We start from the raw sequence: 12,729 nt of genomic DNA on the forward strand, positions 1-12,729 counted from the left end.
TGTAGCTACACTAGTCTAATGAAATAACGGTTATAAGTCATACTGATGTCTTTTTAAGATTGTATTTCTCTTTCTCTTGATTCATTGGACACAGGGGAAACTACAATAAAACATAACCTTTGGTCAAGACATGCATTTCTCAGTCTTTCTACTTTTTTTCTAGCATTGCTGTAAGAAATTTGATTGCAAGCATTACGAGTAAGGTTGCTTCTTTATATACACTTTTAGCTTATGTCTGGCACTAGACATGGTGCCATTATGCTTTTGTTTATCTGCTCCAGAGGGTCCTATTCTATTGGCAATAATATTCAACTGGAACTAGACAAGCATAGTGTATATTTGCACATTTATGTGTCAGCAAGAAGTGTGACTTATAGCAGCTAAATTCATCAATTACAAGGGGTTTCCTCAAATATGTGAGCATTTGGGCCCTGTTGGGTCTTACCCCCTGTGTAAGTAGTATCAAGATGCTAATTGCTATCTTAAACCCCAAAAACAGTATATTTTGACATGTTCTGCCTGCCTAGTTTAAATACCAACAGTGCTTCTGAATGTATCTACACTGATGGGCGTGGTGGTCTGGAAATAAGGGGTGTTCAGGTAAATTTAGATTGGACACGTCCAGGTAGCTGCACCGTTAAAATAGCAATCTGCCAAAGTCAGAGCTCACCTGACTCTTAGTAAAGTAAACTCTTAAAGGTTTATTTCACAATATGCTCAAAACACACCCTTGAATAATTAAGAGAATTTGTACATGCCTTTTGTTTGCTTCGAAACGCGCAAGGTGTACTTTTCCCATGTTTCTGGCTTCAGCCATAATGATTGACATTGAATAGGCAGATCTTTTTACTAACTAACCATCAAATACTGCTATGTTTAATTACATAATTGAAGTTTTCCATAATAACCCTAATTCTACATTTGCAGGCCTCACCTCTGGCTAAGGGTCTAGCAAAGCGAGAGCAGGGCAGTATCAAAGGTGTCCTGTCTCCAGCGCCCTCCTCTGCTCCAGCCTCCAGGTCCTGCTCTCCGCTCCCTCCTCCACTTCCTGTCCTGAGCACACCGGTTCGTCTGGCCGCCGCCCAGATCCGCGAGAGCCCTGAGGACGAAGAGACGTCAGGACTCCTGCAGAACACCGATACCTCGCTGCAGACGGGAGAGGAGCAGGGCATGGAGAACCCTCTGCTCACCTCCCTGCTGTCTCCTCACGCCCTGTCTCCTCTACCGCTTTCTCCTGTAGACCTGGACCTGGACGAATCCCACGTGTAAACAGATCGAAGCCATAAGTCCTGATTCTTTATTTAAAGCCTCTTTATCTCATTCAACTGTGTTCTGTTGTTCTATATACTGCATTTTTCAAACTGTAAGGAGCACCGGATTATATTATTATGTGACACTAGTAAGGAACAGGGGTGTCGCCATGTTTTCCTTCTAATTCAGTAAGGTAACTAAGTTAAGTAAAGCTAAGCTAGGTAAACAAAACTGAAATTTCTAAGGCTAGGAGCAGCAGCATTAGCATTAGTTAGCAGCGCTTAGCACTAGTAATAAATGCTAACTCCTAACAGCACTAAACTGAGAAACCCTAAGTGTTCTGGTAAGTCAGGGTGATATTAGCTAGCGGTTCGTCCCACGTAGCTTGTTTTAACACGGTAAATGCACAGACTACAGTCCGACATACTCACCTCTGAACGGCAAAGAGCTAGCACTTAGCACATATATCAGCTAATGCTAATACTGCTCCAGTCTTGGTGCTTGAGAAACTTCACTAAAACTCCTGTATAACTCTGTACTTCAGCAGAGTGTCTTTAATGTGCCTTAATACTTAATTGGTAAAATTCATACATAAGGCACATTATGTGACACTAGTAAGGAACAGGGGTGTTTCCATGTTTTCCTTCTTCATTACCAATTCAGTAAGGTAACTAAGTTAATTAAAGCTAAGCTAAGTAAACAAAACTACAATTTCCAATTTCTAAGGCTGGAAGCATTAGCTAGCAGCACTTACAGCACTAGACTGAGAAACCCTGAGTGTTCTGGTAAGCCAGGGCGATATTAGCTAGCGGTTCATCCCACGTAGCTTGTTTTAACATGGTAGTACTAAGCACGGTTAGCGGCTAATGCTAATGCTGCTTCAGCAGTGCTAGCCATGGTTAAGAACACGCCACAGGCCGAAAATACTCACCTCTGTACGGCGAAAGAGCTAGCGCTTAGCGTGGTTAGCGGCTAATGCTAATGCTGCTCCAGCCTTAATTTTAGTATCATATATCACCAGTCAGCTATTTACCTGTGATCATGCCTCGATAGTTTACGATAATGCAGCGAAGGTAATGTTTCATATGTGTGGTCATATATAAGCTCTAAATGTCGGACCTCATATAAAGTTATTTTTTAAATCCATAGACAGAATATGATGGTCCATCTCTATACCTTTAATATAAAGCTAAAGCTATAATTCGTCTCGTTTTAAATCTTCACGTCGCACTGTGAGTCTAAAACTGATAGCATTGTGTTGTTCCGTTCAACATGACTTATAATATAATTGATATATTATGCTATGATTTAGCCTGTGATATGCAAATATTTAAGTATTTAATTATACATATTATATTGAAGTAATTATATAAATTGAAATACCATTAGAACTATTTATTTATTTTGCACAGTATATATTTAAAGGTATTTACTATATTAATTTATAATCATGCTTATTTTCATTGTATTAAGCAGAATACTTAACATAGTTAATTCATAAATGTGTCTAAATGAACCCTGAACTTTATTTAGAAGCAGACGTCTTAGCCAAACCTTTACACTGCAAATGTCCATCTGTGTAAGTGTTGTTGTGAATGTGTGTATTTGTTGCTGGAAACTTCCTGCTAGCTATTTTTCTGAATTCTATACTACAAAAGTTTATTATACTAAATTAATTAAACATTCTACTGATTGACGAATCATAGTTCTTGTACTCTAGGCCAAAGAGGAAACACTTTATACTTTATATATATAACAGCTATATATAAAGAAAGAAACTATAATTATAATATTAATTAATAAAGCATATTAATATTAGTAATCTGTGTCTGAGAGGACTGAGAGATTGTCGATATATATATATATGTCAGTTTTTGTGTGATTTCATATACGCAGTTTTCGCTGAGTCTGCTTTACTGTAATGTGCTGCTATTTGTTGGACTTGTGCAATAATAAAACAAATAATGAAAACAACACCAGGGCCTTTTTAATTCTAATATTTACATTTTTGTAAATATTTTATTATATATTTTAATGTAATAACACTGAAGATATGATACTTGGATACACTGCAAAGTAGTCAGTGTACAGCTACAGCATATAGCTTTATAGGCCATCCTTTATGTAGACCAGTATTTCTGTTTTTCACATCAGCAGAGAGTTCTTTGCTATGAGATGCCATTTTGTATATCCAGTCACCACTATGAGAGAACTGAACCCAAAACACCAAATTTAACACACCTGCTCCCCATTCACACCTGAGACCTTGTAACAATAATGAGTCACGTGACACCAAAGAGGAAAAAAAAATTGGCTAATTGGGCAAAATTTTCTCTTAGGGGTGTGCTCACTTTTAAGCTATTTTGAGAGCACAACAAATTTACACTGTTGTACTGTAGCTGTACACTGATTACATTGTATCAAAGTATCATATCTTCAGTGTTGTCCCATGAAAAGATATAACAAAATATTAAAAAAAAATTAAAAAGTGAAAGGTTTACTCACTTTTGTCACACTTTTTACTCATCTGTGTGTGTGTGTAACGTGTGCAAGCAACGCACACTTTTGGGTGGCTGACTGGTGACTGTTGTAAGGGTTTTAATCAGTCTGTGGCACACCTGTATTTCCTGTCGCCAAGATAGAAAAACATCGGATATTTACCTGAACACACTTCATTTCCAGACGGCCACGCCCATCTGCATAGATTGGAACTATTTTTAAGCTATGGTAACAAGATGTGAAGATACAGTGTTACAGGGTGTAAGATAGCAATGAGTGTCGCAACACGTCTTACACAGGGTGTAAGATAGGGCCCATAAACCGGACGGCGCTGCTACCAATGCAACAACCAAAATTTAACATTTCAGCAAAGAAATTGGCGACAAGATACAAAAACAGGGCAACATTTATTAGTAGAAAGATAACAGTTCTTGGATGTGAAGATGAAACACTATTAATCTGACTTTTTAGCCACAAAGGCCTCCAGCAGTTTAAAGAGCCTGTCTTCCCTCGCTGCAGCTTCTTTATCCCTCCGTTCCTCTCTTTCTCTGTACTCCTTCTCCCTCCTCTCCTCTCTGGCCAGCAGCTCCCTCTCCCATCGCTCCTGTTTCTCTGTCATCTCCTGCTCTCTCCTCCTCTCTCTCGCCAGCGCCTGCTTCTCCCTCTCCTCCTCTCTCTCCACCGCCCTCCTCTCGCGCTCATCCTCTCTCTCCGCCGCCCTCCTCTCCCTCTCCTCCTCTCTCTCAGCCTCTCGCCGCTCTCGCTCCTCCTGCCTCCTCTCCAGCTCCTGCAGAGCCATCAGCCAGTACTGCTCCCTCCTCCTCTTCACGGGCGGAGACTCTTGAGCCGAGGAGGACACCAGAACAGCCGAGGTGAAGGGGGTGGAGGGGGCAGTGGAGGGGCTGGTCAGAATGGAAGGAGTGAGCGGGATCTCTTCGCTCAGAGCCTGATCCATGATTGCAAACCATTTCCATGGAGCAGCGGATGAGTCTCCCCCAAACGAGGAGAGGCTTTTGATGTCCTGTAACAATAAGAGTATAGATTTCAGGTTTCAGGTTATAGGTTTTTATTCAGTGGGGAAGATCAGAACTAGTGTTTGAATTGGTCCACAGCAGAAAATTTGTTTTTCTTCAGTGAAATTACAGATTTTCCAGTTTTAAGGTAGTAAAATAGTACTAAATGCCTGACTACACCCTGCATGTACATCAGACTGTAACGCTGTAATGCTGCAGAATATTGTTGTTTTTAGAAAGGTATATAACCTTTTACATTGGAAGTTAAAGATATATACAATATATAATTCACACTATCATGCTGCTATAGCAAACTTGCACTCTGGACTACCTGCCTACTCTCCCTATTTTTGTATTTCTCTTTATATCTATTTTATTCTATTCTTTTTTTTCTATTTAAAAAATTGATCTTTGGGTCTAAACTGAACCGTGAGATTAGAATTTTGTTCCACCTCATGTACCACATGTGATGTGAATTGCAATAAAGTCTCCTTGAATCCTATATGTTTATATACTAAGGTTTAAAAAAATATTTCTGTAGAAGTTTAAAAAGTATCAACTCAAGCTTTTTACTCTTTAAGTAAAGTTGTTTAAAAAAAGTACTGGTTTTAAAACTACCTAAAGTATAAAAGTAAAAGTCATGTAAGGGGAAAACATAAAAAAAGCCATTAAATATATGTTTATTTTACTTCTCTACATCCAATCACAATCAAATTCACTCTATCTGGATGCAGAGATTTATCTGGATAGGAGTTTTACTAAACAATTAGAAGCCGGAATGAAAACTTTAAGTAATGAGAAGCACTCAACAGGATCACCCCTCCCAGGTTTAATACCACACTTACCTTATACTTCTGTCTCAGATTCTCCCATTTCTTTTTCACCCATGTCGGCGCCACCTTACCCTCCAGCTCCTTTTCCCTGACAAACTGCCTTCAGAATCAGAATTAAAAATTTTATTTCAAACATTAATAAACTGGAAAAACTGACCATTACAGTTACATTTACATTTATAGAGTGACTCACTCGAAAGCTCGCAGGGCCGTGTTCCTCTTGCCAGTAAATAAGTTCCTATTGCTGACCCGCCACACAATAAGATCTGCTGTGTTGGCATCAGTCCCTAAAAACAGACTTTAATAATGAAACATTCATGGCAACTATGACTGACGCAAATACGTACAAGAATCGACAATGGACACTGGCACGGGAAAATAAGGCAGGAGGGCAGGAAAAAAATACAGACAGACAGTGTAGAGCTACTTTGAGCTTGTTAAAGGTGTAAAAATAGCAATTCAGCAAAAGTTCATCCTCTTTATAAAGTTCACAACACAAGTCAATTTTACACCAGATATATCCTTTAATAATGCATGTTTTTATTGTTTTTATTAATTATATATCTTGACATAATATTTTTTTTTTTACAAATACAGAAATAAATAAAGAAAGAAATGTGGAAATAAATAAATTCAAGAAGAAAATATTGTAAAAAATAATAAGCAAATAAATAAATGTTGAAATAAATAAATGAATAAACAAGTAAATGCGTAATATATAAAGAAATAAAAATAAGTATTTATTTATTTTTTTATTTATCTCTACAATTATTTATGCAGGTATCTGTTTATTTGTATATTTAGTTATTGATTAATTTATTTGTGCATTTATTTATTTATTTATACTTATGCCATTTTTTGTCCTCCATACAATTCTGCATGTTTAAAAATCGACATAAAAACTAGATAACTTTAAAGAAATGAAAAGTGTGGCCCACCTAAAATGTTTCATTCGTATTGAGAAAAATACTGATTTTAAAATTTACAAAAAAAAGTTTAGGAAAGGGCCAATTTTATGATTTTTATTATATCTTGACAGGTGCAGATATAATTCAACATTTTAAGATTATATAAATATAAATATATAAAGGATTCTATTATAATTACAGGATTTTTAGTAAAGTTTCGTATCAAATATTAAACTTTTTTTATGTGATGCTTATAGAATAAAAGTCCCTAAGATTGCCTAGCCTTGCTGATGAACTGCGCAGCAGCAGATGCAGTCGAGCCTACAGGGCCCTGAACGCATCTGCTACACAGGTTAAGGTGTATAGGAAAATTAGAATAAGTAAAACAAGGCATTATAATTTAGATTTTAGGTTTGAATTTATTAAATAATACATTAAAAGCTTTTATCTGGAGATGAACTAGTGAACTGACTCTGACTACTGTACTAAACTAACGTTACTGCCTTCAGCTGCATATATAACCATCACCCCGCAGCCTTTAATCTGATTATTACTGAATTATTAGTGAAGTGCTGAGAAAATACTTACATTTAAAGTTTCCAAACGGCCCGAGTTCCAGCGTTACCTCCACCTCGCTCTCCATCTCCTCTGTTATTGTTTTACTGTTCCTCATCCCATCTCTCTACAGAAACAGAAACACACAGCTTTCCTATTACCGCCCTCTAGCTGCTCAAATACACAGTACTGCATCTCAAACTATTACATTTTCACTGAAAATTACTTTAATACAGTAATTCAGTTTACAATGTACATCTATATAATCTTTTGCTGTTGATTATTATGGCTTACAGCCAATGAAAACTCCAAAATTATTATTATTATTATTATTTTTACTAAATCCTGTTTTTGAGTGCATTACAGGCAGAAAATAGCATTGTTCTATTTTTCTTCACTTGAATATTTTCATCACTAGAACATAAGTCAGGTCTGAATGACTAATGGTATTTGAGTGATTTACAACTGGTTTATTTTATATTTATATTTATATTATATATCTATTTATTGTCCAGCCATGTGGCACACTGCCCACACAGCCCTTAATGGCTTTTTCATACTTACATTAATTTTACTCTTGTATTTTAAGCAGTTTTGAAACCATTACTTTTATACTTTTACTTAAAGAGTAAAATCCTTAGATTCATACTTCTTCAAACTTCTACAAAAAGTATTTTAAACCCTAGTATGTATACAGTATTCTACCTACAGAGTAATAAATGAAGATAATTTAGAGTAACTATGTAAGAACTTAGATAGTTTAGATTATATAAATAATTATTTAAATTACAAAGATTATTTAGAGTAAGTAAGTAATGAGATCATTTAGATTATTAGAAAATTATATCAATTATATATATATATATAATTATGTAAATTATAAAGATCATTTAGAGTAATTATGCAAATATTTAGATAATTTAGATTATTAAATAATTATATAAATTATATAGTTAATGATATAAATGATAAAGATAATTTAGAGATATATATATATGTAAGTGGGCGGTGTGAGTAGAGCGGATGTGAGGTAAGCGGGTAGGCGGGACTGAGCGCTGGGTGAAAGTGTGTAGTCACTGTGTGTGAGCGGATCACAGCGTTAATAAGAATATCTGCGGTTTATTAAAGTATATGAACAGTTTTTCTCTGTAGTTTGGGTGTTTCTTCAGCAGCGCCAGCATGGTAAGTGAATTATTTAGCCTTTCTTTTATACAGAACAGCAGAATCTACCCGGCCGCCTGGCTCAGTTAACCGGGTGGCTTAGTTTAGATTAGCAGCTAATGCTAACCTGCAGTATCATGCTCATCGCTAACATAGAGACACTTCTAACGGATTTTAACGGTCCAAATATAACTCCAGTATTAATAATAAATATATTTTATATATTTAACCACTATAACGGCATAAATATTGCAATTTTAACTTCATTAAACTAGCCAAAATAAAGCATTCTAATGACTGTTGTGAAAACGAAACTGTTAACCGAACTGGCTAAGCTATCAGCTATATGCCGCTAAATGTAGTTATATGTTTGGGTAACCGGCTAAAGCTAGCTGTTAGCTAAGCTAAGCTAGCTAAATTTCTCCAAAGTTAGCTAATGCATAGATTTGATTAAATTTAAAATTAAAAAATATAATACTAATAATACAGAGCACATAGTTTTTTATAGTTCTCTGAACTGAAAATCTAGTTAGCTAGCTATTTTTTTTTTAATAAAACCATAGCTGAGCTACTTAGGTTAGGAAGATTTAGTTTTAGCTAACTAAAATATATAACTAGTTTCCAAATTAAAATTAATTCTGTTTGTGTTTTAAGATGCAAGACTAAAACTAAGTTGCATTGATGTTAACGTCAAATGAACAGATTTTGCACACTTTGCTGGTTTATTATTGAGCTAAACACCAATGCAACTTTAGATGTAACTAGTCTTTTTTTATTTTGCACTACTGTGGTCTGTTTATCGTGGTAGAATCATTTGATTTTCTGATTACTCGTTTGTGCCATGGATTGCAGCAAAATGTCAGTTTTCTGTTTCAATATTCTTGTATAAAATATGTCCTTCACTTCATTTAAACTGAAGAAAATCTCACTCCTATTAAATGGCTTTTCTAAAAAGTTCTAAAAATATGAAACCCATGTTTTTTTTATGGATTTAGGCTGGAGTAACCTAATGTCATTAACCCTGGCATAAGAATATGTGATGTACTATATTAGATTATAATTCATTTATTTATTTATTTATTTTTCTTCCATTCCCCACTTTTCTTAGAATTTAATTTCTTAGAAGGTATATATATTGTATAATGTGTGTGTATATATTGTTTCTAAATAATTTATCTGTAAAAAGCACCAACTGCTTTCTTTTATAACAAAATATTCTGCATATGCTGAGGGTAAGCTAAGCCTCAAGCGACACCACAAGCATTTCAGTGCAGAATAATAATGATGATGATGATGATCAACATAATAAACAAAAAAACATTTGACTTACCGCGAATATAATAACCCAAAACACTTCAGCTCTACTGTGAACTGGACAATATTGTGGCACTTTGCAGAAGTTATATAAAATATTATTTGTACAATAATATGTTATAAATCTGAGCATATCCACCAGTTGTTTTCTGTAACTCACTGTAAATCCAATCTATTACTCCTGCAGTCTATTATGTCGTATAACGGAGGGGCCGTCATGGCGATGCGTGGGAAGAACTGTGTTGCGATTGCGTCGGACCGGAGGTTCGGAATCCAGGCTCAGATGGTCACCACTGACTTTCAGAAGATCTTCCCCATGGGTGACAGACTCTACATCGGCCTGGCAGGACTGGCCACAGATGTGCAGACAGTGTAAGTTTAGCATTAATGGACGCATAAGGTGCCCACCCAAGGCCCCATGTGAAGAGTTTGCAAGGCTTTGGTTGATTAGAATATGGGTAAAGAGAAAAGGCTGGGCCCTATGATTACCCTTTTTTAATTTTATCCTTTTGTTATTTGATGTGAATTAACACTGTAATGTTATTATTGTCTTTCTTCCCCCTGCCCCTCAGATCTCAACGACTTAAATTCCGCCTTAACCTATATGAGCTGAAGGAGGGTCGGCAGATCAAGCCAAAGACCTTCATGAGCATGGTGTCCAACCTGCTGTATGAGAGGAGGTAAGTGTGAGACATACTCAGCTCATTCTCTGTGTCTTCAAAAACGTAAACACTCCAGATAAGGGACAAGACAACACCCATCTTCACTGTACATCAGCTCATTATACATTTAAACATATTCTCAGTGTTTAAATCCCACATATTATAAGCTTCTGTTGTCTTTGGAGTGACAGAGAGAAAGCAGACAGGGAGATACTGCAATCTATAATATGGATTATATATCAAATAATATAGAAAGAATACATTGACTTGTTATGGTAATTTACATTAATTAAAATAAAATGTAAAAAAAGATCTGAATTGTTGAGATTTATTTCTCAATTGAAGACATATCAAAGATGAATTTCTTAAAAATAGCAGCATCCTATCCTTGTGAATGGCTCCTATAATATGCTTTGTAATTTTATATAGGTTAGGGTTAGAGTTCTGCTAAATCTGTCTAGAATCCTGAAGGTTTAGCTGTAAAAATGCAGTAAAGCATGTATTTAATCTGGAGCCTCACCGATAGGAAACATAGAGGGATTGATAAAAAATCTAAAAAATAATCGCCAGATTAGTCGACTGCTATAATATTTATTATTTGCAGCTTTACTGTCTTATATAATCTTTGTTGTACTTCAGCTACATGCTTTTTCTTGTTTTAGGTTTGGACCCTACTACATTGAGCCTGTGATTGCTGGTCTGGACCCCAAAACCTCAGAGCCCTTTATCTGTTCACTGGACCTGATTGGATGCCCCATGGTAACAGAAGACTTCGTGGTGAGCGGCACGTGCTCAGAGCAGATGTACGGCATGTGCGAGTCGCTGTGGGAACCTGATATGGTGAGAGAAGCTTTTCAGTATGACTGATTATTGGTAATATTAAATTTCTACTCTGTATTAATATGCTCTCTAATAATACTTTCGTTTAGGAGCCAGATGACCTGTTTGAAACCATCTCACAGGCAATGCTGAATGCTGTAGATAGAGATGCAGTTTCTGGTATGGGAGTTATAGTCCACGTCATGTGAGTACAGCCTTCCTTTAATATTTCGCCTCACATACTTTTACGCTTCCTTTACATTGGCGTGGATTTCAAATCTTTAATAGGCATTGGACTATATACAGGCTACAAGTGTAGGTGATGCAAAATCCTTTTTCCTAGGCAGTAAAAGAACTTATTTACACTTATACACAATTTGGAGAAGCTGCCTGTCCCTCTCTACTCATAGAAATCAACTACAGGTGCGAAAATGCCATAAATGAATTATGAGTACAGACAGAAGGCTCCATTACTTCCCTTATCTGTATTTTAATTACAGTATAAATTAACTAAATAAAAGCATCAATGGTCAAGCAAGCAAACACACAGTTGGGAGAAATTAACATGAAATAAATCATTATTGGTAAAATAATAGCTATAATGGTATTAGATACTTAGTGATGCATGTTTTAATGCTTAAGTGCAAAGATGTATTTCATTTTTTATTTTTAAATCTTTCATTTGATCTTTTTAACAATCAAATCATGTAAATCTGTTGTATCTGTTTTCATCCTCAGTGAGAAAGATAAGATCACCACACGGACCCTGAAGGCCAGAATGGACTAGAGAAAACTGCTGCTGCTGCTCTCCTTCTACTGCATCCTCTTTTTCTACTGCAATAAAACAATTCATGACCCCAAAAGAGTTCTTCTTTTAAGCACGCTGTTCAATAAATTCAATGTAGTGATCCACTGTGTCCTGTTTTTTTTTTTATTATATATTATAATATATTATGTTTTTTGTTTGTTTGTTTTTTTTTATATTATATTATGTTATCTGTCAGTCATCTGTTAACATCAATATGGAAAAGATCATTAAAACAATGCTGATTCCTTGGGTTATAAAATCACAGGGTGACCTTCTGAGATATTTAATTATTATTTATTATTATTTTAATCGTCATAAAGCTATTGTAGAATATCTGGAAATGCCTGACCTTGAATGGTCAAAATGTAATTTAAAAATAATTTGCAGGATATCCCCCATCATAAAAAATGTAATGATCCAGGAACCATCCCACAACCCCTAAAATGATAAATGATCCTAGCACCTAAAATATTCACTTCTAGAATCAGATTTTACTTTTATTAGAGGCTAGTTTAGGTAGTGTTGCATCTTTAAAAAAAAAAGTAAGGTAAACTTGCATTGACTTGACTTTACAGTAAACAAGTTTTAGGCAGTAAAGACGCTGCGTTACTGCTACTGTGAGCTGACTGGTTGGTGAGCTGTTGCTAAAGATGCATATACAGCTCTGAAAAAATAAGAGATCCAATTGAAAACCTCTGGAATATAATCAAGAGGAAGATGGATGATCACAAACCATCAAACGAAACTGAACTGCTTAAATGTAGAACTTTTGCACCAGGAGTAAAGCAGCATAAAGTTTTTTTTATTTAAGCAATATTGTGGCCAAGTGAAGAGTTATTATTTTTAACAGCTCTTCATAAACTGCATATATCCACTGTATCAACACCTTTTTATTATTTTATTCAT

General features: G+C 35.6%; 3 protein-coding genes across 14 annotated transcripts in view; 2 read left to right on the plus strand and 1 right to left on the minus strand.

The window, feature by feature from the left end:
- Positions 1 to 3,225, plus strand: part of LOC103031252 (unc-80 homolog, NALCN channel complex subunit) — a 54,924-nt gene extending 51,699 nt beyond the window's left edge. For all 11 annotated transcript variants that reach the window (XM_049479847.1, XM_049479853.1, XM_049479850.1 and 8 more), the window contains one exon: positions 928 to 3,225. In XM_049479847.1, coding sequence (XP_049335804.1) covers positions 928 to 1,269 — 342 coding nt within the window. In that variant the 3' untranslated portion in view covers positions 1,270 to 3,225. The remainder of the gene's footprint in view (positions 1 to 927) is intronic.
- Positions 3,226 to 4,138: 913 nt separating this feature from the next.
- Positions 4,139 to 7,210, minus strand: si:ch73-193c12.2 (putative uncharacterized protein DDB_G0271982). The gene is made up of 4 exons (XM_007258460.4): positions 7,093 to 7,210; positions 5,790 to 5,883; positions 5,609 to 5,696; positions 4,139 to 4,771 (listed from the first exon to the last, which is right to left on the minus strand). The coding sequence occupies exons 1-4, from the start codon at positions 7,175 to 7,177 to the stop codon at positions 4,205 to 4,207; spliced, it is 834 nt and encodes a 277-aa protein (XP_007258522.3). The 5' UTR covers positions 7,178 to 7,210; the 3' UTR covers positions 4,139 to 4,204.
- An 870-nt stretch (positions 7,211 to 8,080) lies between these two features.
- Positions 8,081 to 12,729, plus strand: part of psmb3 (proteasome 20S subunit beta 3) — a 213,178-nt gene continuing 208,529 nt past the window's right edge. The window contains exons 1-6 of one of the 2 annotated variants that reach the window (XM_015608185.3): positions 8,081 to 8,241; positions 9,722 to 9,906; positions 10,107 to 10,214; positions 10,859 to 11,036; positions 11,126 to 11,220; positions 11,754 to 11,923. In XM_015608185.3, the coding sequence (XP_015463671.2) occupies positions 8,239 to 8,241; positions 9,722 to 9,906; positions 10,107 to 10,214; positions 10,859 to 11,036; positions 11,126 to 11,220; positions 11,754 to 11,802 (618 nt within the window). In that variant the 5' untranslated portion in view covers positions 8,081 to 8,238 and the 3' untranslated portion in view covers positions 11,803 to 11,923. Of the gene's footprint in view, positions 8,242 to 9,721; positions 9,907 to 10,106; positions 10,215 to 10,858; positions 11,037 to 11,125; positions 11,221 to 11,753; positions 11,924 to 12,729 lie in introns of those variants that run through there. The other variant, XM_049479895.1, reaches the window with a different exon arrangement.

Source organism: Astyanax mexicanus, chromosome 5 (assembly GCF_023375975.1).
Source record: "Astyanax mexicanus isolate ESR-SI-001 chromosome 5, AstMex3_surface, whole genome shotgun sequence".
Lineage (NCBI taxonomy): Eukaryota > Metazoa > Chordata > Actinopteri > Characiformes > Acestrorhamphidae > Astyanax > Astyanax mexicanus.

Coding starts and splice junctions, on each gene's coding strand:
- si:ch73-193c12.2 (XM_007258460.4), bottom strand. CDS start 7,177: ATGAGGAACAGTAAAACAATAACAGAGGAGATGGAGAGCGAGGTGGAG. Junction 5,884..7,092: donor GCCGTTTGGAAACTTTAAAT/GTAAGTATTTTC, acceptor GTCTGTTTTTAG/GGACTGATGCCAACACAGCA. Junction 5,697..5,789: donor ACGGCCCTGCGAGCTTTCGA/GTGAGTCACTCT, acceptor CTGATTCTGAAG/GCAGTTTGTCAGGGAAAAGG.